The sequence below is a fragment of the Polypterus senegalus genome, chromosome 7 (assembly GCF_016835505.1).
Source record: "Polypterus senegalus isolate Bchr_013 chromosome 7, ASM1683550v1, whole genome shotgun sequence".
In the NCBI taxonomy this organism is placed as follows: domain Eukaryota; kingdom Metazoa; phylum Chordata; class Cladistia; order Polypteriformes; family Polypteridae; genus Polypterus; species Polypterus senegalus.
Genome location: NC_053160.1, coordinates 52,723,533 through 52,751,101, shown reverse-complemented (window position 1 = coordinate 52,751,101; position 27,569 = coordinate 52,723,533). Strand labels below are relative to the sequence as shown.

Sequence of the window (27,569 nt, the reverse complement as noted above, 5' to 3'; positions counted from 1 at the left end):
TTAAAACTGCACGAGCACAGTAACCTTAATGATTTTATGTTCTTTCAACAAACCCTTTTACCTTACATAAGTTTATCCATTTTTAGGTGTAAATTCTTAGATTATCATTTAATCACATATTTCTTTTATGCATTCTGGTGCCACTCAGTTTCATTTATTCAGCTTGATATGTGTGTGTGATTAAAGTTGTCTTATGACCCTGAGGTTTCCTAAAGTGTGTTATTTGCAGCAGGAATTAACTTCTTAATCCAGATGTAAACAATCCATTGTGGTAAAGCGCTGCGTCCATAGTGTACAGAAAGTTCTGATCTTGATCAGTCGGTTTGTCTTGTTGTTTTTAAGGAGCAAACATGATTGTTCCACTGTCTGTTTTCACCAAAGATGTGCTTTTTATGGGTTGAAAGTGTACCAGGAGCAGAAATCCATAACAGGCTTTCTGCACAATGTGGGGTCAGTGTTTTACCATGGTGTAGTGTTTACAAATGGATTAAGAAGCTCAAAACATCTGACTTAAAACCTTACATAAGGTCAAGACCTACGTTTTATTACACGTTGTCATGTGACTAGCACCATAATACAATACAATACAATACAGTTTATTTTTGTATAGCCCAAAATCACACAGGAAGTGCCACAATGGGCTTTAACAGGCCCTGCCTTTTGACAGCCCCCCAGCCTTGACTTTCTGAGAAGACAAGGAAAAACTCCCAATAAATGCCTTGTGGGGAAAAATGGAAGAAACCTCGGGAAAGGCAGTTCAAAGAGAGACCCCTTTCCAGGTAGGTTGGGCGTGCAGTGGGTGTCAAAAGAAGGGGGTCAATACAATACAATATACAGTACAGAACAATTCCTTAAGACAGCATAATAATAAAAATTTTAGATGACCATAACAAATGATTATACTACACCCTGTGTATTTATTGTCATCAATAATAATCAACAGCATTATTTTTTTCAGTAATAAATTACCTACACTATTGTTACTATAGCTTGATTCTCTAGAAAATGAATGGTAGTTTGGAGATGGCAAAAATTGGTTGAGGTCTTGATTCTAACTATTTGACTTTGTCGACAGAAGTATTGCTCCGGAAATGACATATTAATAGTGCCAGACCAAAAAAGAGACCCTGTGGTTCCACTAAAGCATTGGCAAAATCAGAAGAATCTCTAGAATGCAAACCAGTCAGTACCAGGGAGTGCCAGCCCTAATGCTGAGAGTAAACTATACAGACAGAGAGAGAATTAAGACCTGAATAAAGTCTTTGATCACATCAGGTCAGACATTTTAATCACTGAATTTTTAATAAATTTGCAAAAAGTCCAAAAATCCTGTTTTCACTTTGTCATTCTGAGGTATTGAGTGTTGTATGATTATAAAAAAAAATTATTTAATTTATTTTAACATAACAAAATGTGTAAAAAGTGAAGGGGTCTAAATACTTTCTGAAAGTTCTGTATACAGTATATAGTATATACAATTGATGCTATGCCTTTTGGAAAACTGCTGCTGCCCTTTTTCTTACTTAATGTTTAGTATGTTTGAAATACATTTCCTATGTCCATCCATCCATCCACCCATCCATCCATCATTTAACCCATTTCATACAATTCAGGGCTGCACTCTTTTTCAGCAGTACTCTGCAATAAATGGAAACCTACACGGGACGGGGTGCAAGTCACTCACAGGGCACCCACTTTTGTTCATAAAAGAGCACTTTAGAGTTATCAGTAAACCTAAAACTACATACCTTCAAAATAATAATAATAGAAACAGGTTAGTGCAGAATCATACACGAATCAGCAATTTGTATAGTATGTAAATGTTTTGTTATACAGATCAAGTCAAGTCAAATTTGGGAGCATGCACTGGTACAGTGTGTTGCCGCACTCTCCACATGACGAAACAACTCAGGATCCCAGTTGGCCACCCCCCAGGCAGACCAGTCCCACCCTCCGAAAATGACCGTCTATCTGCCACAGCCAGGTGTTACGTGGTTGACCCCTTGGCCTTGTCCAGCCACTCGGGTCTTCAACAATGAGGATCTTATGAGCTGGATCACCCTCTGGGAAACGTGCCACATGGCCATAGTGCTGTAACTGACGCTTTCTCACAATGCAGGTAATGTTCCTTATTCGGGACTCCATGAGCAACCGCTCATTCGACACAAAGGCAAACCAATGGTACCCAAGGATTTTCAGGAGAGACACAGTACCAAAGGAGACCAGTCTTCGTCTCAGTTGACTGGACAGCGTCAGTGTCTCACAACCATATAACAAGATCTACAGATCTCACACTGCATAATATAAATATAGTATGCACAGAAATTAGAATGTATAATATGATTAAATATGTATTTTAATTAAACACTTGTTGTACTGTGTAATTCTGCATACTATTTTTGAAGTATATTGTAATCTCACCAATAATATGGTGCCCTGAGTCTTATATAGTTAAAACACTGGAATGCACTGATATGCACCCAGTCTTACATGTAACCACTCCACCAATGTAAAATGACAATCTGAAATCCAATGCCAAAGACTGGGTGGAGGGTTGGCAAGAAGGGTCTGTGGTTGAAAAGGATAGGAGACAAAGATGGCAAAATGCTTAAAGGTGTTGGCTATTAGGATAATGACTAACGGGCATGGATATACATAACCTAATGTAAAAAGTGGGCTTGCCGGAAAGTTACCAGTATGACAGACAGCCAGGGCCCTTATCTGGCCTAGACTCCTTCTTAAAGGAAAGACCAGGGGAGTAGATATGTGTTCTGTGGGGTCACCAGGGGAGGTGCAGATCCCTACTTTGTTGGGTTTCTGCCACACTTGGTTTGTGCAGGTAGGAAATGAAGGGAATGAGGGAAATAAAAGCCTTTGTGTTGCTGGACTTGTGCCTAGCGTCTGTCTGTGTCAAACTTTGGGGGCTGGTGCACCCCCTGAAGGCCACATTAGACAAAGGTGGCAAAATACCATTATGTGTTGTCCATAGGCCATTGTGTCAAAATATCTAATCTATGTTAAGTTATGAATAAAAATGTCTCATAACCTTGGAACAGCAGCTCTCTCCTCGGACAGAGCATGACTGTTTATTATCTTAAGCAAAAGTCTAAAGTGAAACCAAAAGGTTTTTGAAATCTGCGTGATTTCCTGGATTTGGATATTATTGGTTTGAAATTTTATTCTATGATATAATTACTGCATCACCAATGCCATGCAGATTCTGATGAGATCCTGAAACTGACATAGCTTGGCCTGCCATACTGTAGCTACATTCCCTGAAGAGCTTTGAAGTTTTGTTAAAGGATGGAATGTTTCACAAATTGGTTTTGAGGTTAATGAAATGTGATTCATTTTAATGTGAATTGCACATAATGAAGATGTATGCTATACAAATTCAATTAGTATCCCACATCTTTGTGCTTCAAGTCTGAGCCTTGTCATTTCTGGAGTGGAGTATGCAGCACTCTCGCTGTCCACATAAGTTTCCACTCACATTCTAAAAATGAATCTATTGGGCTAATTGCCACTGCATTTTGGCTTCTGCAGTGAAGCGAAGATAGGAATCAGTCCCTAATGACCCTTATTGGACTAAGCAGACTTGAACAGGAAATTAATAAAATCCCTTAATGATTTAACACTATCAGCAAAAGTGAAAGGGAAGGTCAGAGGAATGGTGAGGATGCAAGGAGTAGAATTGGCGAAGGTGGATGAGTTTAAATACTTGGGATGAACAGTACAGAGTAACGGGGATTGTGGAAGAGAGGTGAAGAGGAGAGTGCTGGCAGGGTGGAATGGGTGGAGATGAGTGTCAGGAGTAATTTGTGACAGACGGGTATCCGCAAGAGTGAAAGGGAAGGTCTACAGGATGGTACTGAGACCAGCTAGGTTATATGGGTTGGAGACGGTAGCAATAAATAAAAAACAGGAGACAGAGCAAGAGGTTGTAGAGTTAAAGATGCTAAGATCTGCACTTGGTGTGACGAGGATGGACAGAATTAGAAATGAGTACATTAGAGGGTCAGCTCAGGTTAGATGGTTGGGAGACAAAGTCAGAGAGGCAAGATTGTGTTGGTTTGGACATGTGCAGAAGAGAGATATTGGGAGAAGGATGCTAAGGATAGAGCTGCCAGGAAAGAGGAAAAGAGGAAGGCCTAAGAGAAGGTTTATGGATGTGGTGAGAGAGGACATGCAGGTGATGGGTATAACAGAACAAGGTGCAGAGGACAGAAAGGTATGGAAGAAGATGATCTGCTGTGGCAACCCCTAACGGGACCAGCCGAAAGAAGAAGAATGGCCTGCTTCATAATGTTGTCAATGATTTTGCTAAATGTATGGTGATAGTGTTCACTAAGAAAGGTGTACAAATGCATTTCAGAGTACACGGGTTAATATATAATATGCTATATTCTTAATATAAAACACAGTAAGAGGTTCTGTAAAGTATATCACATGTGCACTGTAAACATTAAGTGATAATCCATCCATCCATTATCCAACCCGCTATATCCTAACTAAAGGGTCACGGGGGTCTGCCGGAGCCAATCCCAGCCAACACAGGGTACAAGTCAGGAAACAAACCCCGGGTAGGGCACCAGCCCACCGCATTTAAGTGATCATTTTCTCACTTTTTGTTTGATGACGCTGGGGTTGTTTTTCACAGAGCCAGCCCATTTAGAATATGTTTCCTTGTTGCCAGCAGGGTCGGATGGATTTATATTGTTGAGACCGGAGACAAACCCTGCATCTCCTCCAGTTATCTTTGCATCGCCTTTTATAGTCTGAGAATCATAACCTGAAAAAGAAAAAAATATGAAGAAAATGAATGTAAGTTTTGAGTATATTACCTGTAAAGCTTTTACTAAGATTAAAGGTTAACAATCAAGTATCATTATGTAGATGTTTGCTTTACTCTCTATTCCACCTTTTGCATAAACAATACTTTTAATCTCAAGCCAAATAAAATTGGTGCCATCTTCAAAAGTGCTTAGTCCATAACTATTTCCTTTAACAAGAAAAATACTGGATTTTGCAGATTTTACAGTATATAAGAAATTTGTGAAATTTTGGTGTATCAGGTATGACTCCTACAAAGTGTCTATTGTAAATTTCTGTGGATGTACAAGACTGGGTTTGCAGGTCATATAGCATACTTACCTAAAGCTCTTTTCATTTTTGATAAAAAATACTGTAGATCTCTCTTGTGAACACCAAATACCAAAACTGTAAACATGAAAATTTACCTTGTGACTGGCGCATTGCATCGTAAAGTTTGTTGCATTCCTGCTTGGAATATTTTATGAAGAACAAGTCGAAGCCAGAAGAGGTGCATTTGAGTGCATCGCTCATTGTCATGCCTTTTAAAAAACAGAAAGAAAAAAAACACTTGTTCAATGAACAAACCATTTAATTTGTGCTGGGCCATTAGTTCAAACTCAAGAGGATCTGGCTTTTCATTCAATCAAGTCAAGTCAAGTTTATTTTCACGTGTACATGGTACAATTAATTAGATGTGGCAAAAATATAACACCATAATAAATAAATAAAACGTAAACTTAGCAGATAGTGTATATATATTCACAATTATATACAGTAAATACTACACTATGCACTGGCAAGTATTATATTGTGATGGACTGCCGGCATTTCAGTCTGGCCGGGATGTCCCTGAACAGAAAGAAGGAGGAAGAGCAGGCTTTTTAGGACACTGCCTCCTCCAGGACGCTAGATGGCAGCTCCCCTGGATGGAAATGGTTCCCCGGATTCCCTCAGGGCATCATGGGACATGGAGTCCGTTTCTTTAGCCCTGTTGGGTGCCGTGGGTGCCGCCAGGGGGAACTAACAAGGAACCTGGGGACTCCTACTGTTATTACAACCCGGAAGTACTTCCAGGCTACTTGAGGAAAGATGATGTGGCGTTTGACCCGGAGATGGGGTGCTTCTGGGTCATGGACTATTTAAAGGACTGGTCAAGACGCAGCAAAGAGAGCCGGAGTTGGGAGGGTGTGTAACGCAGCTGCTGGGAGTGGAGGATTGATTTATTGTATTGATTAATGTTATCATTATTGTTATTTGAGAATTGTGGAGTGTGTGGTGTTTTGTGCACTTTATAGAAGAAACATATTACAGAATTCTTCAGGGTGCTTTTAAACGTGTGTTCTGGACGTCTGTCTGGTGGGTTTAATGGGGCAACAGCACCTCTAGCGTTCACAATATACTGTATTCACACACACACATTGTTACTTATATTGCCATATCTGAATTCTTATGGTTGACTGTTCAGCAGCCTTATGACTTGTGGGTAGAAATTGTCCTCGAGTCTGTTAGCTTGAGTGCTAATGGTCCTGTACTGGTAGTTAGAATGGAAGGAGAGAGAAAGGCAGCATTGTGTGGGATGGCTGACATCTTTAATTATGCTCTTTCCCTTTCTAAGTGTTGTATATATTCTAAAGAGAATGCAGAAGTGTCCATGAAAACAGTGCTGTTAATTTTAGAAAACAAAATTCCCATGCAGGACCAGGTCACAGAAGCCACGCTCTTCAGGCTGTTATTTGTATAGCACTTGATCAGTAGCATGTTACACTTGTCACATAAAATAAAAATAAGTAGAACTGTAGTTAGCTCTACATACCTGTTTGTTTCATCAGCCTAACACATCTTTATGTCAGATATAATTGTATATTTTTTTAATCAGTTAGTTAATTGATAGCTTAAAATAAAACCAGAAAAAATCTTACCCGTCACCTGAACTTGTCGCATAAAAATTTACAAGGAATGCATTTCATAGAGTGTTAGGAATCATTAATTACTTCATATGGAACAAAAATATAAGGATAGGAAACAAAGGATAGGAAAAAAAGGAAATGGTAGAGCAAAAACTACCACACTCCACCAGTCCAAAATGGTTGCCGCAATCACAACAGATTTAAATAACTTTGGTTTTTAATGATGGAGGAACTTTTCTGTGTAGAATGAGGCATTATTAATGAAACTTGCACTGGATAGCCTTAAAAAACTGAGGTAGTAGCACAAGTAGATTAAAAATTTATGTTCCAATTCTCCAATTCTGGTATGAAGCACTAGAAATATTGCAGTTATGAAATATAAGTAAAACTTGGAAATGAAAAGGAATTTTCAAATAAAAGAGAAAAAAACCTGGAAAAAATAAATAAGAGTGAAAAGCAGAGCATGTAAAAAAATGAGTACAGGGCCCTCATGTATAAAACCTTGCAGAGATTCCATACTAAACTTGCTTATGACTGAAAGGCATAAACAACATACACACCAATAAAAATCTAATTCAAAATACCGTATGTGCGTCCTGTACCACACCAAGTTCCTTTATAAATCTCACATCAATTTCTAACTATGCACTTGTGCAAGAACTTTAAGCCTTTCCCTGTCACCACCTGTAAGTAACCACACAGTGTATCTGGAAAGCATTCACAGCGCATCACTTTTTCCACATTTTGTTATGTTACAGCCTTATTCCAAAATGGATTAAATTCATTTTTTTCCTCAGAATTCTACACACAACACCTCATAATGAAAACGTGAAAAAGTTTACTTGAGGTTTTTGCAAATTTATTAAAAATTGAAAAACTGAGAAATTACATGTACATAAGTATTCACAGCCTTTGCTCAATACTTTGTCGATGCACCTTTGGCAGCAATTACAGCCTCAAGTCTTTTTGAATATGATGGCACAAGCTTGGCACACCTATCATTGGCTAGTTTTGCCCATTCCTCTTTGCAGCACCTCTCAAGCTCCAGCAAGTTGGATGGGAAACGTCGGTGCACAGCCATTTTAAGATCTCTCCAGAGATGTTTAATCGGATTCAAGTCTGGGCTCTGGCCGGGCCACTCAAGGACATTCACAGAGTTGTCCTGAAGCCACTCCTTTGATATCTTGGCTGTGTGCTTAGGGTCGTTGTCCTGCTGAAAGATGAACCGTCGCCCCAGTCTGAGGTCAAGAGCGCTCTGGAGCAGGTTTTCATCCAGGATGTCTCTGTACATTGCTGCAGTCATCTTTCCCTTTATCCTGACTAGTCTCCCAGTTCTTGGCACTGAAAAACATCCCCATAGCATGATGCTGCCACCACCATGCTTCACTGTAGGGATGGTATTGGCGTGGTGATGAGCGGTGCCTGGTTTCCTCAAAGCGTGCGCCTGGCATTCACACCAAAGAGTTCAATCTTTGTCTCATCAGACCAGAGAATTTTGTTTCTCATGGTCTAAGAGTCCTTCAGGTGCCTTTTGGCAAACTCCAGGCGGGCTGCCATGTGCCTTTTACTAAGGAGTGGCTTCCGTCTGGCCACTCTACCATACAGGCATGATTGGTGGATTACTGCAGAGATGGTTGTCCTTCTGGAAGGTTCTCCTCTCTCCACAGAGGACCTCTGGAGCTCTGAAAGAGTGACCATCGGGTTCTTGGTCACCTCCCTGACTAAGGCCCTTCTCCCCCAATCGCTCAGTTTAGATGGCCAGCCAGCTCTAGGAAGAGTCCTGGTGGTTTCGAACTTCTTCCACTTACAGATGATGGAGGCCACTGTGCTCATTGGGACCTTCAAAGCAGCAGAAATTTTTAAATAACCTTCCCCAGATTTGTGCCTCGAGACAATCCTGTCTCGGAGGTCTGCAGAAAATTGCTTTGACTTCACGCTTGGTTTGTGCTCTGACATGAACTGTCAACTGTGGGACCTTATATAGACAGGTGTGTGCCTTTCCAAATCATGTCCAATCAAGTGAATTTACCACAGGTGGACTCCAATTAAGCTGCAGAAACATCTCAAGGATGATCAGGGGAAACAGGATGTACCTGAGGTCAATTTTGAGCTTCATGGCAAAGGCTGTGAATACTTATGTACAAGTGCTTTCTCAATTTTTTTATTTTTAATAAATCTGCAGAAACCTCAAGCAAACTTTTTTCACGTTGTCATTATGGGGTGTGGTGTGTAGAATTCTGAGGAAAAAAATGAATTTAATCCATTTTGGAATAAGGCTGTAACATAGCAAAATGTGAAAAAAGTGATGCGCTGTGAATACTTTCCAGATACACTATATATGGCATGAAAATGTCTTTTTTGAATATTCACAATCTAATCACCATATAAATTTGCCCATGTTCCTGTGCGAACTCTTTACTACAAATCACAAAAAAGCAAAGGAAATAAGGCAGAAAATGAAAACAAAGCATATATAAAAGTTGTGGTGGGATCATGCAGTGTCCAGACTGCTGGCAGTACAGAGCGTGAATTGACATGGCCTTAATGCACAGAACTGCTATGTTATTGAACTTGTAAAAAAAAATAATAATTTTGCCAAGGAAATATCAATGTTGCCATGTTAGCCCCCAGATATTCAATGTACAACATTCAAACGTCTTTGAGTTGCCATTGTGTTTATTGTGATTGGTGTTCTTTATGAATTTTTTTTTTTTCGCTTTTTTGACAAGTTTCTGGGACTTCTTGATGGCTATTCTGGGGTTTTCTGAGGTTAAGGAAAATGATTCAAACATTTATTTCATTCTATATTAGTTCCTGACAAAGTAGTCATTTTTTAGCTTAATTTCACTGCGCCATTTTGAATATCGATTGGTGGTGCAATTTAGTAATTTTTGAATCAGCCATTGCTAAGACAACATCCCAGAATTCCCTTAGATTGTGTTTACATGTTGTGAATGGTGTGCCCCTATAAAGGGTTGTATTAAATGTCATTTTTGTATCCATATAGTTTGGATAAACTGAAAGACTTAACCTTCATTTCTTATTATTTTTGTTCTTGGGTTTCTGGCTTACTGTCTGTCTTACGGTTTTGATTCTTGTCTCATGTTTATGACTTGGTGAAATTTGGGTTTCTCTCTTTGGTTTCGACCCAGGTGGTTTTTCAGATTAACATTTTATCTTCTGATCCCAAAAATAAATATTACTTTTGCTTCGGAAGAACAGAATTGATATCCTGAGGCTGTCCATGCTTCTGAGCCATGATATGCACAAGCCATCACATCACATCAAAGCTTTGTGGGGCTGTTCAGCAGTGTGCCGTCTGACGAATCAAAAAATCACCATCTACCTTTAAATAAACAAAAGCTCCCTGCTATCACCGACTGTTTGCGGTAGTGAGTGCCTTTCATTATGTATCCTCTCTTGTTGTGTACCCACTATTACGTGAAAGAAAGATTATACTGTAAAGTCTGTAATGTATTAAACACAATTGCAATCTTGTTAATTAGGTTTACCTACCAAAAAGCCAACCATGACATACAGCATGACCCTGAAGTCTGCCTACCGCACTTGATTTGGTATAATAAAGGAATTGTGGATTGTGCTATGCAACAACGTTAATCAGCCATCACGTATTAGTGGTATATTAATTGATTGATGAAGCTTAATATTTACAAAAGCAAGTATATTCTGTGATGGTGTCTTTAATAGCGTCAATTAAACTAGGAAAATTAGCAATCACTGCAAATTACCATTTGATCTTGGCCTGCTCACCCTGATGGTCATGTATCTGGATAGCGCTGAAAGTTTACCATTCCATACAGATGGCATGACGCAGCTCAGGGATGACTGCAAGATTCTTAATCAGTCAGGTAATTCACTCTGAAAAGCACCTATCACCAAATGCTCTACAGTTTCAAAAACCTGTAAGAAAACAGGGACCACGTGATTTCAGCGTGATGATCTCTGTAATGTAGGCTGCAATTCAGCATACTGCTCCAAGAGAACGGCTCTAGGAAGTCTAAATAGACTTATAAGCCAGAAATCATCATGAGCCAAAAAATCATCATAATCTTTGAAGACTTGCTTTAGTCTGTCATTGGCGATATCTTCCAAAAGAGCTAATGCTGTTATTGCCAGTTATATTGTACAATGTACAGGAGTCCTTTTTTATAGACAAAATACATAGGATGCACGCTAAGGAAATTTACATTAATCATATACATTAGGCATTACTACCAACACTGAAGACAGCTCTATTGAAACAGCGTGTCAATAAATTCTGATATAATTATTTGAAGGACTCTAGAATGTGATTGACGTGTCATAGTAAAGCGCAATGAAATGAGTTTTTCTGTTCACTTCATTGTCCTATGGTCACTAAAATCGCAGCTTTCAAAGATTGTGTTTTTAGTCAATTTTCACGCCATGTTCATGTTTCCTAAATCCTGATTTTGCTTAAGAAATGGATTATGCATGATTCTGAGAGTGAGCAGGTTATATACACGAGGCCACTGGTAACTTTCTCCATGTTCTGATCACTCTCATTGGCACCTCTCTTTTGAGGCCCTGTCAGACTTTTTGTCTTTATTGTGTCCACTTCTAGCTGCCCATGAAAAGGCATGATAATACTTGTGTAATCAAACATTTAAAGACAGGCTCCAGCCCCAGCAACCCAGAGAGATACCAAGTAATAAGATTACAGTTACATAGAACTAAATAAAGAAATGTATAGATAAGCTTTAGTATGATGGCCCAGAAGACTTTCTCTTATTTTTAACATTCTGTTTAAACTGTCATACAGGTTTACTTTAATCATAAAATGCGTAGCCTAAATGTTCCTCATATTTCCATAGTCAGCTGTCATTTGATAGTTTTTAACAAGGTCCTTCTTACAGTTCACTAAGCGTTTATGTATGCCTGTAGACAGAAATACTTCAAGTACCACAGCACTAGTAATATGGGGTTGTACCTTTTTGCTTCATGACCTCTGTGTCCATATAAAAGAACATTCTGTACTGACCACCTAATGAGCCCTCTTTCATGAAATGAGTGCCGTAGCGCTCAATCAACTTGAGGTACGCAGGATAATCATAGGAAGTCGGGAGGAGAGTCAGATCTTTCCAAAAGGCTTCAGACAAAGTCAGAAATTCTGGTGGGCTATTGATAAATTGGGCGACTTCAACATCATTCCGAATAACCATCATCTGTCTGCTCTGTAAATAAATAAATAAATAAATAAATAAATAAATACAATTTTGACAGTAAGATGACTGATGGAATTAAAAATGATGTGCGTCTTTGCTCTTCTTACCTTTTTATTGCTGATTTCAAAATCCTTAACGTCATGTTGAGACCCATCGTAATTGGAAGTCATGTGGTATTCCGTATGCTTTTTATAAGACCAGCTGCTGTTATAAAATTCATAGCTAAAGTCATTATCAATTTTGACCTGCAATGATAAATAAAAAATACACCTGGATTTAGATTCACGACAGATGCAAAGCTGATTGAAAAGAAGAACTAGATAATCCAGTTTATACAACCTAAACTTAGCTGTATCCAAGCATTCAACTAAAATACTAAAAGAATTTGGAATATTAAATATAGAATGTGTTTTGTTTCAATTTAATACAGACTTTAATAAAAGAGGCCCAAACGAGAAAACAAAACAGCTGTTTAGTTCAGACTTGACAGAATGGAAATTCCAATTGGATAAGTTGTTATTTTAAGAGCAGCAGTAATGTGCTAAACTTTTCCTTTAGGAATTAAGCAATAAAGAGTTGAAGCAGAGGGTCATTAGATTCAAATCGCAAAGCAAAATTGTAGTCAAAAGCAAAACAAGGTTTCTAATCCAGAGTTGTTTTCAAAGCTCCTTTGCTTTTTTCATGCATTTGTCTCTCTCATTAAAGGGTCTTAAAGCTCAGCTGCAAACAGCTGTCTTATATATCACGCTCAACCGTAATGTCACAGGTCACACGGCATGTGCCTCACCGGCCTGTTAGCTATGAAAAATAACAAATGTGAAAGCCAGTATCAAAATTAACTCACCTAATATTCTCAACTGGTATTTTAATTAAATAATATATTTTAAGAAAATAACGATGAAATTAACAAACAGGACTCAAATCAACACTAAATCATTAAACAAGGAAAGTTATAACCATAACTGTGAAAAAAACAATGAAACAACTACATAATAAAAATAAATTCAGGAGGAGCTCAAAGCAGAGCCACTGCATGTCTGCATCGAAAGCAACTGGACCTCGAGGCAGACGAAGGACATGTTGAAGAGCTTGGAGGAGATGGCAGGGAAAAGGTATGTCAGTACATCTTTACTTATGCTATTGTCCCCAAGATCCAAACCTGATAAGCAGCAAAAAATGGGTGGATGGATGGACAATACTTAATAGAAAAGGATCTAACAAAAATACAAATAGGAGAACTAAGGGAAAAACTGAAGAAAATACTACAGGAAAGAAATCTAAGAACTGTGTAACACAGGCAAAATGTGAATCTTAGAAACATTCCCAAAAAATGACTGATTCATAAAACCAATGCAATTTTTATTTTGTTGCATTGAATTGAAGTCTTGGAAGCTATGTGAGAAGTATTGCAATTATGGCCTTTGTGGTGCTGTAAGACAGTTTGAGAAGCTGATTGTCTATAGGGTGATCCAGATCTGATTATGCAGATCCAGATCATCTGGATGACTTTGATTTATGCGGGGACGATTCCAGTTCGGCGCAAAGATGATTCTTCATGTTGTCAGTTCACACACTTCTCGATGGTCCGGGATTTTTCGGGTGATTTTCTATGTAATAAACTTAATAAGTTATAGCGTAATGAAAATTGCATAATTAGATCTGGACCACCCTATACTAGAAGACAACGGACTTTCAATTAAAAGTTTCTCAGATTAATCTGAGGTGTCTGATTTTATTTCTTCCATACTTTCTATTAGCATCCCCTTGCTTCCCCACATTTTCCTACTTCTAGACTTTGCTTTATTTATCTACTAGCAAAATACCCGCGCTTCACAGTGGAGAAGTAGTGTGTTAAAGAATTTAAGAAAAAGAAAATGAAACATTTTAAAAATAACGTAACATGATTGTCAATGTAATTGTTTTGTCACTGTTATGAGTGTTGCTGTCATATATATATATACTGCTCAAAAGAATTAAAGGAACACTTTTTAATCAGAGTATAGCATAAAGTCAATGAAACTTATGGGATATTAATCTGGTCAGTTAAGTAGCAGAGGGGGTTGTTAATCCGTTTCAGCTGCTGTGGTGTTAATGAAATTAACAACAGATGCACTAGAGGGGCAACAATGAGATGACCCCCAAAACAGGAATGGTTTAACAGGTGGAGGCCACTGACATTTTTCCCTCCTCATCTTTTCTGACTGATTCTTCACTAGTTTTGCATTCGGCTACAGTCAGTGTCACTACTGGTAGCATGAGGCGATAACGGACCCTACAGAGGTTACACAGGTAGTCCAACTAATCCAGGATTGCACATCAATACGTGTCATTGCCAGAAGGTTTGCTGTGTCTACCTGCACAGTCTCAAGGGCATGGAGGAGATTCTAGGAGACAAGCAGTTACTCTAGGAGAGCTGGAGAGGGCCATAGAAGGTCCATAACCCATCAGCAGGACCAGTATCTGCTCCTTTGGGCAAGGAGGAACAGGATGAGCACTGCCAGAGCCCTACAAAATGACCTCCAGCAGGCCACTGGTGTGAATGTCTCTGACCAAACAACCAGAAACAAACTTCATGAGGGTTGCCTGAGGGCCCAAATGTCTACTGCGCCCTGTGCTCACTGCACAGCACCGGGGAGCTCAATTGGCATTTGCCATAGAATACCAGAATTGGCAGGTCCACCACTGGCATCCTGTGCTTTTCACAGATGAGAACAGGTTCACCCTGAGTATATGTGAAAGACGTGAAAGGATCAGGAGAAGCCGTGGAGAATATTATGCTGCCTGTAACATCGTTTAGTATGACTGGTTTGGTGGTGGGTCAGTGATGATCTTGGAGGCATATCCATGGAGCGACTCACAGACCTCTACAGGCTAGACAACGGCATCTTGACTGCCATTAGGTATCAGGATGAAATCCTTGGACCCATTGTCAGACCCTACGCTGGGGCAGTAGGTCCTGGTTTCCTCCTAATGCACGACAATGCCCGGCCTCATGTGGCAAGAGTATGCAGGCAGTACTTGGAGGATGAAGGAATTGAAACAATTGAATGGCCTTCACAATCCCCTGACTTAAACCCAATAGAACATCTGTGGGACATTATGTTTTGGTCCATTAGCGCGCCAGGTGCTCCTCAGACTGTACAACAGCTCAGGGATGCCCTCATACAGATCTGGGAGGAAATGCCACAAGACACCATCCGTCGTCTCATTAGGAGCATGCCCTAATGGCATTCAATTGAATGGCCTTCACGATCCCCTGACTTAAACCCAATAGAACATCTGTGGGACATTATGTTTTGGTCCATTAGGCGCCGCCAGGTTGCTCCACAGACTGTACAACAGCTCAGGGATGCCCTCATACAGATCTGGGAGGAAATGCCACAAGACACCATCCGTCGTCTCATTAGGAGCATGCCCCAACGTTGTCAAGCATGCATACAAGCTCGTGGGGGCCACACAAGATACTGAAAAGCATTTTGAGTAGCAGAAATTAAGTTTTTGAAAAATGGACTAGCCTGCCACATCTTCATTTCACTCTGATTTTAGGGTGTCTACACAATTGAGCCCTCTGTAGGCAGAAAACTTTTATTTCCATTAAAAGACTTGGCATCCTTTTGTTCCTAAGACATTGCCCTGTCGTTATTTGTATAGATCTCCAACTTCATATTGAGATCTGATGTATCTAATGTGTTTCTTTAAAGTGTTCCTTTAATTTTTGTGAGCAGTATATATATATACATATATATATATATACATACATACATACATACATACATACATATATACATATACATATATACATATCTATATCTCTCTCTCTCTATATATATATATCTATCTCTCTCTCTCTCTCTCTATATATATATATATATATATATATATATATAGCAAAATACCCACAATTCGCAGCGGAGAAGTAATGTGTTAAAGAAGTAATGAAAAAGAAAAGGAAACATTTTAATAATAACGTAACATGATTGACATTGTCATTGTCATGATTGTCATGAGTGTTGCTGTCATATATATATAATATGAGCTCAGCTCAGAGTGAAATGAGGTGAATGGGAGGGGAGATGATGACGTGACTCCCCCACCCGCCTTAACTGTCAATCCCCCACAAACAGTCTCTTGGAATTTGCATAAGCACAGCCCTTTACGTGCAATTTTAACTTAGTTACAAAGTGATCAAAACTCTCGTTTATATCCTGCGTCCTCTCATTAAACTTGTATCCCGCATTACCCGTGGGCATGACAAACGCCAGCGGCAGCCTGTCTATGAACTTAATTTAAACTTTAGGTTTACACCGTGCTTTGTTTCCGAAGTAGCTGCACTCATGAATATGCTTGTATATGTCACTCGCCGCTTCTTATTGTTTCGCTGCCTTCTCAATTGTATAATGCATGTTTTCTTCAGCGCTTTTTGGAGCTCTTCCTTGTTTTCTACGTACTGCGTTGACAGTCAGTTCACGTGATTACGTGGGAGGCGTGATGATGTCACACGAAACTCCGCCCCCCCACAGCCATTGAGCTCAACTCCATTACAGTATATGGAGAAAAATAGCTTCCAGTTATGACCATTGTGCATAGAATTTCAAAATTAAACCTGCCCAACTTTTGTAAGTAAGCTGTAAGGAATGAGCCTGCCAAATTTCAGCCTTCTACCTACACGGGAAGTTGGAGAATTAGTGATGAGTCAGTGAGTGAGTCAGTGAGTGAGTGAGTGAGGGCTTTGCCTTTTATTAGTATAGATTATCCAACAAAGGCTTATTGCATTATGGACAATCTCTGCCAAAATTGTCATTGCCTCTAACTGGAAATCTCCTGATTCTTTCACTTTTTCTTTCTAGAAGTCTTCCTTTCTTAATCTGATCATTTTGGAGTTGTCAGTGGTGAAGAACAATGGGGCACCTGGCTTTTATATTGATAAATGAATGGATGTGGTATAACTGGTCCGAGCATGGATGCAACCTAATACTTAGCTCTTCCTTTTCATTTTTCATAATGGGGATGACTCTGTGCTGTTTGCTCACTTGCTGGTTTCTCATGGGCTCCTTTATCCTTCTGTTGTCACTATTACGTTTATTACGTTGGTTTAGGTTGGGTTCTGATATGGGATAGTAGGGTGGAGGTTGGCACTGAGCACGGGGTTTTACTTTATTTGTATTTCCTGGCAGAATGGGTTATGTTTAAAGTGTTTGCTTTGTATTTCATTAACATTTTGATCACAAAAAAATTCTTAAAGAAGATGAAAACTTCAATGGATTTTCTGGTTTCTTGTTTTCATTCACATTTCAACTCTCATTGGCAAAACTAACTTGTGAGTAACTAGTAACTTGTAAATTAATCTCCGAATCTTGTAAGAACTCCAATGAGTGTATTAGATAAGTTAGGTCATTTCAGCAGCTGTTCATTTAGGGAGAAACCTTGGTAAGTGGCTGTACAGTTGAAAACCACACTGATTTTATTTTTCTTTGGATGATATACTCCATGGTGAGGGATGTACCACACTTTCTCCCTTTCGAGGGTCAGCTGTTAAGTGGGTACCTTAATGGCATATCCTTTGTCTAAAATGTTTTCATGAAAATTTTGTAATCCTCATGGAATGTTGGAAACTTTGTAAGTTTCCTTTTGAGTCCAATAGCACTTTGTTCTGCAATGCAATGATTATTTGGCACTTAAGTATCTCATCTTTAAAAGGACGATTAATGCAATACAGTAGTGTCCATCCACTAGCCTGGCAGAATCTGAAGCTATGTGCATGAACTTAATGTCCTCCTGTGGCAGTCTTACACTTGACATTTGGCAACCAAACTTCACCCATTAAAAAAAAACAGTATGGCCAGAGGCTTCTTGAAACAAACATCATCAAAGAGGAGAGCTGCATTGCCTCCTGCTGTAACCTTCCCTGACACTAAAAAGAAAAGAAAAAAACACAACTGGACATGTAGATGTTTGGGAAGATGTGGACAATGCAGTCTCTCTATTTTACAGAGAATTGGAGGCGCGTCATCTATGTAATTTACTACTGTGTGTGCTTATTTTCCACTAAACATAACCAGTGGGAAATTTTGGGAAATTTGATGTCAACATCAGAAAATCAGCTTGTGAGACTGCGCACACTACAAGACAGCTGACTAAAATTTCTGACATGACAAAAATTCTTCAGATCATAAGACAGTCCAGTTGTAAGATGCAATTGGACATCAAAACCCCTCTGAATCAGCATGTGAACACGGAAATTGATGAAGATGAAACTGTTGTTAACTCAGGGACTGCAAATCGCATTAGAAATCATCCCAGAATCACAGTGTATGTCCGGCTTTATTGCTATTGCTGTATGACGTAATTAACTCAAGGCCTGTAAAATCATTCTTTTTAATATACGACAAAAGGCATTATGCCATCTTTAGTTGAATGCAATATTTGTTCAGATCAACTTTTTAGATACTTTCAAATATCTGTAGATGAATCAATGGTACCACAAACTGGCACTTTGCTATTTTTTAATATATATTCTCCTTGAAATTTATAAGCATTCTTTATGTATACACGGCAAAGCCTCAGGACATTTGTTTGACTTTAATTGCTGGTTGAGATCTTGCTCTGAGCAAATTTGAGCTGATTTACCTCTGTGTAATGTAGAAGTCTAGAAGTAAAATAATAAACGTTCAGCACAATGGAAAATGTAGAAACACACCCATGGGTTGCCACAAGACACACAGAGAGTTCATTAATCTTCATGAAGATAGTGCTGCCTCTTTTCTTTATTCTGTTTTTATGAAAGTATGGGTATATTAATGTTAGTTTAGAGGTAACAATCCTCTCTCTCTTGCGAAAGCGCCCAGGTGTTTTGTTTTGCAGTAATCCAGACTTAGTACTGATATACGAGAATGATTTCCTTAACACGCATAGCTGATCATAATGTGAGTGATACTGACAGAGCTGTAGTTATAATAGTTGTCAAACATATCTGTCATTGCCTGTGCAGGAACAAGCAAGAGAAAAATGTGCAACCAGAAGATGAAACAATATCAAAAGCCAAGCATAGATTCTTTAATAAAAAGTCCATCCCATCTTTCTTCAAAACAAAGTGTCTTAAACAAAAATGAAAGTCAAGGATTCAATCAAACAAGAAAGTGAACACCAATGATGAAAGGCTTGTTACCCAAACCTGTTTACCAGAAAAGTTACGGAAGACACACTTGATGCTCTTGACCTCTAATGGCACACGCTGGATATCACCAATAGCAACACACTAGCATCCACTACAACAAAACTATGCAAAATTGCAGCAACCATGAGAAAACAAAATGGTGTGTGAGAAGACTTCAAATACTTTTAGGAATGTTAAAATAAAAGAATCCCAGAAAATAAGATAGCATAAATGAACTCAGTGTCTACCAAACCCCCAAAAAGAACAAAGAAGGACAAAAACATTGACATAAAGCCAGAAAAAAATGAACTATGAAAACAGATAATGAGAATAACTTATACTGTAGATGCCTACAATTAAGTAAGTTTGTTATATTACAAGACATTTGCTTTTACGCTGCATTTTGGGTGTCAGTGTGTGTCAGCTTTGTCTCAGATTCGACAGTTGTCCTTGTTTTTCCTAACACAGACAGGCATTTTAATACAGTAAGTATATACTGTATGCCACAAACGCTGAACAGTTTTCAGTCCTACATAAGCTTGAAATACAAGACTATATTTTGAACAGCCTTCATTTTGGCTTCAGCTGAAACTACTTTGAGAATTTTTGGCTTGGTGTCATTTCTGATATCAAGACAAAATGTTTAGTTCAGCTTGTCAAATGAACTGTGTACATTAATCAAAACTGTTTTTATTTTCCATACAGGCTCAGAAGGGAGTAGAAGACCACCTGAACATCTCAAGTGTAAGGAAAAGAGCCAAATCTGCATGAGACACTAGTCTCCTAGAAGGCTCACTCCAACACACCAGCAATATTTGGAGTCTCCCCTGAACCCCTAACAAATGCTATTATGGGATGTCAGAAGAAACCAGAGCTTGTGCATAAAACACTTGAAAACACTGGAGGAATGAGCAAATTGCACAAAAGTAGAGACCTGGCTGCAAATCAGACTCAGATCTTTAATGTCAGAAGGCAGCATTGCTAACCACAGTGCCTCCTTCTTTCAGTCTGAACAGACGACACGGTGTTTGCTGCACTGTTACACTGCACTTTAGACATGATGAAACAGGTGTGTGCTTTTGACATGAACAAAAAGGGTATACCTGTTACATTCCAAAAAATGTGTTTTTGTTATTTTATATTACTTTGACATTTTCTGTTGCCTCACTATTAAAGGTTATTCATAACTGATTTAATATCTGATTGACCTGTGGCCTAGGCTAAATTATATTAACAACTGTAGTGTCAATCTGTTTGCTCTGCCAGTTCCTTTCTAGTCTTATTTGTTACTTGTGCGGTCTAATTCAGAAGCTGAGAAAGGACGGGCAATACAGTATAATTAGTTTTTTTTTTATTGTTTTCTCAAGATAATGGAAGGATTTTCTCAAGATCTTGAGAAAACAAAATGTTTCCCAAAGGTAAACGTTTAGCTTTTTGGACACATATGATAATTAAAACCTTGTGTATGAAGTACAATCAAGTTCAAACCCAGAGGACATTCTGCAAAGAAGACACAGGAGACTCCAAAGCAGGGGACCAGATTAAATTTGGCACATGGACAGCTATAAAAAAAATTGCACATCTTTGGTATCAGAATAAATGGATGCATCGAAGCCTGGTATCATCTGGTGGCAGGAGAATTTCACTAACAGCAAACCTGAAGGTGTTGCAGTTTACTTTATTAATGATGTCCGTCAGCGAGGAGGCGGCTGCCCAAAATAAAGCAGATTGGATCTCATTACTGAAAATGTGCCTATGTTAGCATTTGCAGCTTGACACAAAGCAATGCAAAGCAGACTAACCATCCAATGTGATTGCACCATCAAGAGAAATGTGTGATGGAAATGGGCTGATATTTGTGTAAATACCACACAAATTCTCATTAGGTGCTATCATTGTTGTTATCAGTTGTTGCCAATTGTTGTCAAGTGTTAGCAAACTCACCAGGGGCAATGGTTAAGTTCCACTTTTTTGAAAGACAAAAAAACAATTCATTCTCTTCAGGGGGAAAAAAAATTAATGATTTTGCATGTCCCCTCTCAGCCTCCATTGTCTGGTACATATTTTATGCTGCTATCTAATATTTATCTATAGTCACACACGTGCGGGTGGGAGGCAGTCAACGGGCTTAACTAAGGGTAAAATGCCAGGTGAGGGGTTGAAGAAGCACACTAATGTCTTTTCGCCCTCCTCTACAGATCACCAGAAGGGAAGATCACCTAAAGCCCAGCCAGGTTTCACTTCCATCACCAGACCACGCCCTCCTACTGACCTCACTTCCACCTGTTCCTCATTGGACCCTCCTCTTCCTTCCTGTCACCTATAAAGCCAGTCACTTGCCTTTCCCAGTCAGCCCCGGTTTGGACACAGTCTTTTGAGACTACTCGGCAGTATTGCGGCTTGCTTCATTACAGAATTTCTAATATATGGGGTGGAATCACAACCTTTTTTCTGTCTGTTATGTTTCCTTTTATCAATATATATATATATAACTCCATTTGGAATGGTTAAATGTTTTATTTTTAAATAAATAATAATCTAGGGTCTAGTGAATGATTCTTCTCCTTGTTTCCAATCAGAAATTATCTCAACTAAGAGAAACCTCCAGGTACTCTATGAGAAGTGAAATCAGAGAAATGGAACTGACAAAATGACTTGTCTTTACTAAAGTCAGCCATATCTTCACAGGGTATTAGTGATAAACACAACTAATAAAACATGACTGGGTTCAAAAGAATCACAAGGCTTCCCAGAGATTAGAATATAAAAACAAAGCAATACGTTTTCTGAACTTATTTTTTTAAAATATGGAGCCTATCTTGGAAAGATCAGAGGCAAGTAAAAAACTAAACCCTGAAGGCAGCGCAGCCAGTCTGTTGCAAGACACACACATGACCGCCAGCCTCGCCTTTGGTAGGTCAGTTTTTGATCACCTGTTAACCCACCCTGTCCATTTTGGAGTTACCAGAGAACATTTACATGGAATTAGGAAAAATGTTCAAACTCCGAGAAGCAACCAAACTGAGAATGTGAATTTGCCCTTGGGATTAATAAAGTATCTATGTATCTATCTATCTATCTATGAGAACAGGAACCAAATGACTGGAGCTTGGGAGGCAGCATTAATATTCACCGTGCTATCAAACCTGCACATATATATAGAGGACAAAATAGTTAATTGGCCGTGTTATTTTACCTAAAATATACCACTCTAATTTATGTAGACATTTGTCTAAATTTTTAAAGTTAAAATGAAAATTCAGACACAAGTGATTAATGTCTGAAGATGTTAAAGATGGTAGAGGTTGCCTACAGATTTTATTCTGACAAATTTTTGAATAATTAAAAAACTGCTTTACTTGTATGCCAGTGGACTGTGCTGCAGAAGTGTTATGATATTAACTTAAGCAGATCTATTCTTTCAGATTTAAAAAAAGTTTTAAACAACCTGAAATGTGTATTTAAGCAGACTCTGAGTCAGCCTGAAGAAGTCTCGGTGATCTCCGCTGAAGACCTTTCGACACTGGCCACCAAAACTTTGTGTGTTGATGACGTTGCTCCGAGTAAGTCCCTTTAGAATATCATAGCTAAAAAAAATCAAAAGGAATAAGCATTATGAAGTGTACGAGAATGAATAAAAACACACTTTATACAGTAGCATCATTTTCATGAGGAAGATCAATCATTTTTATTCTTGCTCTTTTTTTTTAAATTTCAATTATGACTTTGCCTCTGTTTTTATCCTCATTCTTTGCTGACCATGTCTATACAACTTAATTATCTGATGGAACCATTCATATTTCTTTTTTTGTATGAGCTGAATCCAGTTATCAAGATGTCAGTGTGCCAGGGCTTTTTGTGGTGAAATTACTAGGGAAGAAACAGTCCTGGATGGGGAACCAATCTACTATAGGGCAAACCCACGCACACACTCAAACCTCCTTACGTTAGGCTCATTTACATTCACCAGTTAATCTAACATGAAGGTCTCTGGGATATGGGAGGAACATCTAGTTGCTTGGAAAAAAAACCCAAGTAGACATGTGTAGAATGTGTACACTTCAGAAAGACAAGGATTGGGTCAGGATTCAAGCACTGCCTCATGGAAGAATCAGACCATCACTGACCCACCACCATGCCATCTTGACTCTATTAATTGATTTATAGAAGTGTGCAAATTTACATATCAACAGACTTCCAAAAGTCCAAAAATACATTTTCACAATTCGCACTGCATGTCAGGACAAATAGCAAACCATGAAGTCCACGGAGCTCTCTGTAGACATTTGTGATCAAACTATGGTGAGACATAGAATAGGAAAAGTGCGCAGAACCATTTGTAAACCTTTGAGTGTTCCGACAAGCACAGTGGAATCAAAAACTGTGAAATGGAAAAAGGTTGGAACCACCAGTACTTTTCCCAGAGATGGCCATCTGTCCCAAACTGAGTAACTGGGCAAGAAAGGCCTCGGTCAGGGAGGTAAACAAGAACCCAATGGCCACTTTAACAGAGCTTCAAAAGTTCTCTGCTGAGATGGAAAAACTTGATTGAAGGACAACAGCACTTAACAGCATTCAATCAGGTGTTCATGATAGAGTGGCTGACTCCCACGTGGAATTTGACAAACAGCATTCGATGCGCTCTGAGAGCAGAAGGAAAAACATTCTCTGGTGGATGAGACAAAAATTGAACTGTTTGCACAAAAGCAAGTACTTTTCCTGGCAAAGACCAGGCACTGCTCATCATCTGCCTCATCCCCTTTCTACAGTAAAGCATGGTGGGAGTGCTTCTCAGTGAAAGGGACAGGGGGGCTGGTCAGAATTGAGGGTGAATACAGCCAAGCACAGAAGGGAGCTTGAAGAAAACTGCTCTAGAATGCATGTGACCTTAAACTGGGAAAATGGTTAATCTTTTAGCATGACAATGACCCAAAGCAGTACAGCCAAGAAAACTTTGGAGTGGCTTCAGGATAATATCTCTGATGGCCCTTGAGTGAGTCAGCAAAGCCCAGACTTCTATCACATAGAACACTTGTGGAGAGACCTGAAGATGGCAGTTTACTGATACATCCCATTAAATCTAACAGAGCTTGAGAAGATCTGCATGGAAGAATGAGGTAAACTGCTGAAATCCAGGTGTGCAAAGCTTTTAGATACTTACCAAAGAAGCTGTAATTGCTGGCCAACGGGCTTCTACACAATACTGAACTGAGGGTCTGAATAATTTCATGAATGAGAGATTTTAGTTTTTCATTTTTAATAAAGGGCGGCACGGTGGTGCAGTGGTAGCGCTGCTGCCTTGCAGTTAGGAGACCCGGGTTTGCTTCCCGGGTCCTCCCTGCGTGGAGTTTGCATGTTCTCCCCGTGTCTGCGTGGGTTTTCTCCGGCTCGGTTTCCTCCCACAATCCAAAGACATGCAGGTTAGGTGGATTGGTGATTCTAAATTGGCCCTAGTGTGTGCTGTGTGTGGGTGTGTTTGTGTGTGTCCTGCGGTGGGTTGGCACCCTGCCCTGGATTGGTTCCTGCCTTGTGCCCTGTGTTGGCTGGGATTGGCTCCAGCAGACCCCCGTGACCCTGTATTCGGATTCAGCGGGTTAGAAAATGGATGAATGGATGGATGGATTTTTAATAAATGTGCCTTTCTGAAAGCATGTTTTCAATAAGTGTTGTGGTGTGAAATTTTGCATTGTGGAAAGACAGCGCCCGGGCACAGACAGGCAGACATTGAATGTTCCAAAACACACACGTTTATTAATCTAAATATAATAAACAGCACCACAATGCCTAAATCAGCCAACTCAGTCCCTTCTTTTCTTTAGTCCCTCCGTACTTCTGCCGCCTTTAGTCCTCTCCTCCCAAGCTCCGTCTTCTTCCTCCCAACTCCGGCTCGTGTACTGGAGGGAGGCGGCCTCTTCAATAACTCGGATGAGCTCCAGGTGCTCTGTGATGATCTTCCGGCAGCACTTCCTGGTGTGGAGGAAGTGCTGCATGAGCACCCGGAAGCACTCCGGGTGTCCCTGGAATTCCTTCCGGCAGCACTTCCAAATGTGGCGGAAGTGCTGCCATCCAGGGTTCCATAATCGTCCGGGCGCCCCCTGGCAGTGGCCACGGGCCCCAACAGGGATGAGCTTCCCATGCAGACTAGGGCGGCTGCCCTCTCGTGGCCCAGGGAAGGTATTGTTCCTCTCGTGGACATTCCAGGCATCCTGGCTGGGTAGGGTCCCCAGCCATCTACCACAGCATATAAGTTGATAAATATTTTGTATGTCTTTATTTGCAACTTAAAACACTAATGTCTATCATTGATAAGAAAAGCAGTGGTTTGATGTTTATGAAGCCCGCCCCCCCTTTAAGGACTGAGCCTTTGTAATTTTATGACAAGATTGGGGGAATGCCTAAAACCAGTTTGGCAAGTGATTTTTTGCAGGAATCTCTCAATCAACCCCCATAGTGGAGCCAATCTACCGAGCTGGCAAGCATCAGCTGAACAAATGGTTTTGCGGGCAGGTGTTAAAGGTATTGTGTGCCCCATTGGTCCGAAGTATGGCTGTTTGGGATTGGAGGCCATTCTGTAGCACGACACCCTATTGGTGTAAGGGTTTGGAAAAAGAATGCATAAATTCAGTTGCTTTACCCCTCCCTATCTCTCTCTTACAAACATCACCATGAAGAAGCATCTCTCTGTCACACCACTGCCATGAGGAGCACAACTCGGCAGCCATATTGAAACAGGCATGCCTTATTTAAAGTAACTACAAGTCTGTGTGCCGCCTGAAACTACATATCAGCATTTTTCAGGTTGTATGGTTGCCAGTGTTCACTTGTACTTTGGTTATTGTTATCATTTATTAGTATTATCTATAATATGTTATTTAAAGTGTAACTTAACTCCTGCTTGTTTTTTACTACACATAATTGACTGAGGTTATAAATATAGAAGAGAAGGTGAGGAGAAGTTATATGGTACAGTACCTTATAAATAGTAGAAAGTCTGTGAGATCTGAGGAATTCTGACAAAGGCTATACATTAATAATAGAATACAAAACAATCATACTAATAGATTTTATTTATTTAGTGCCTTTCCAATGTGGATTATTGAGTACAGACTGAACTTTCAAATAAAATCTACAACACAATAAAGTGTTCAGAAAACGAAGGGGTGTGAATACTTTCTGAATCCTCCGTAAATATTTACTTCTTTACTTTGTGGAAATACATAAGTAGGGGGTTATTTGTGCAACCCACTCCAGAGAATGAATGCAGCTGTTAGCAGAGCAAATCTATTCAAATAGGTTGCCTTCCTGCTCCTTGACAACTAATAAGCAGCACATTGGGAAAGAGCAGCTAGAGATAATGGACTCTACTTAACATACATAAATTATCTGGTCAGATAATTGGCATTTGTGAGTCAATGTCTGGTGGTGGTTGTTGACAGAAAACAGTATTTACTGTACATACCCCCCTTTCTTTAAAAAGCTCAATCCTTAAAAACTCTGAAAATTGAGTATTCCAAGAAAGAAAATGTTCAACATTCCATTTAGTTTTCTGATTTTCAGTTAAATTAGACATTTGTATTGTTTATAAAATTTTATTCAATATATATGTAATGGCACGGTGGCGCAGTGGGTAGTGCTGCTGCCTTGCAGTTAGGAGACCTGGGTTAATTTCCCGGGTCCTCCCTGCATGGAGTTTGCATGTTCTCCCTGTGCCTGTGTGGGTTTCCTCCGGGTGGACTGGTTTCCTCCCACAGTCCAAAGATATGCAGGTTAGGTAAATTGGCGATTCTAAATTGTCCCTAGTGTGCGTGTGCCCTGTGGTGGGATGCCGCCCTACCTGATGTTTGTTTCCTACGTTGCGCCCTGTGTTGGCTGGGATTGGCTCCGGCAGACCCCTGTGACCAAGTAGTTAGGATATAGCGGGCTGGATAATCGATGGATGGATATGTAATAGTAATTAGAAGATGGATGGATTGATGAACTGATGTATACATGCACTGTAACATTCATTCTTGTGGCTGATTGTGCACATTATATTATTTTTATGTGGGATACACTGGGTCCATTTTTGTGCTGTTTTGAATTATGTTCTGAATTTTTATCTACGGTATAATAAAACAATAAGGTCTGTGTGTGTCCTGTCCTTGAGAGAAGAAGGATTGGTCAGTAAGGCTTTGGTGTGATTGGTCAATTTGATTTTGATGACACAATTGAAAGAGAAAGTGTGAGTGTTAGACACACAAGGAGGAGAAGCAGTGGGATGTATACAAGTGAAGAGGAGGCAGGAAAGGTGCTTCGAAAATAATGACAGAGTCTAATAAGCAGGCTGTACAGGAAGACATCCTAAAGAGGGAGCGCCGGTGAAGAGACACTCGCGAGGGAAGGCACTTAAGGTACATTTAGGGCAGAAGACAGAATAATTGGGCGGCGCGGTGGGTAGCGCTGCTGCCTTGCAGTTAGGAGACCTGGGTTCGCTTCCCAGGTCCTCCCTGC

General features: G+C 39.7%; 1 protein-coding gene across 1 annotated transcript in view; it reads right to left on the bottom strand.

Moving 5' to 3' along the window:
- c7a (complement component 7a) overlaps window positions 1–27,569 on the bottom strand; it is a 65,108-nt gene that overhangs the window by 14,895 nt on the left and 22,644 nt on the right. Inside the window, exons 6-10 of the mRNA XM_039758624.1 lie at window positions 22,528–22,666; window positions 12,034–12,171; window positions 11,692–11,935; window positions 5,241–5,354; window positions 4,626–4,792 (exon numbers count right to left, since the gene is read on the bottom strand). Of these exons, the coding sequence (XP_039614558.1) occupies window positions 4,626–4,792; window positions 5,241–5,354; window positions 11,692–11,935; window positions 12,034–12,171; window positions 22,528–22,666 (802 nt within the window). The remainder of the gene's footprint in view (window positions 1–4,625; window positions 4,793–5,240; window positions 5,355–11,691; window positions 11,936–12,033; window positions 12,172–22,527; window positions 22,667–27,569) is intronic.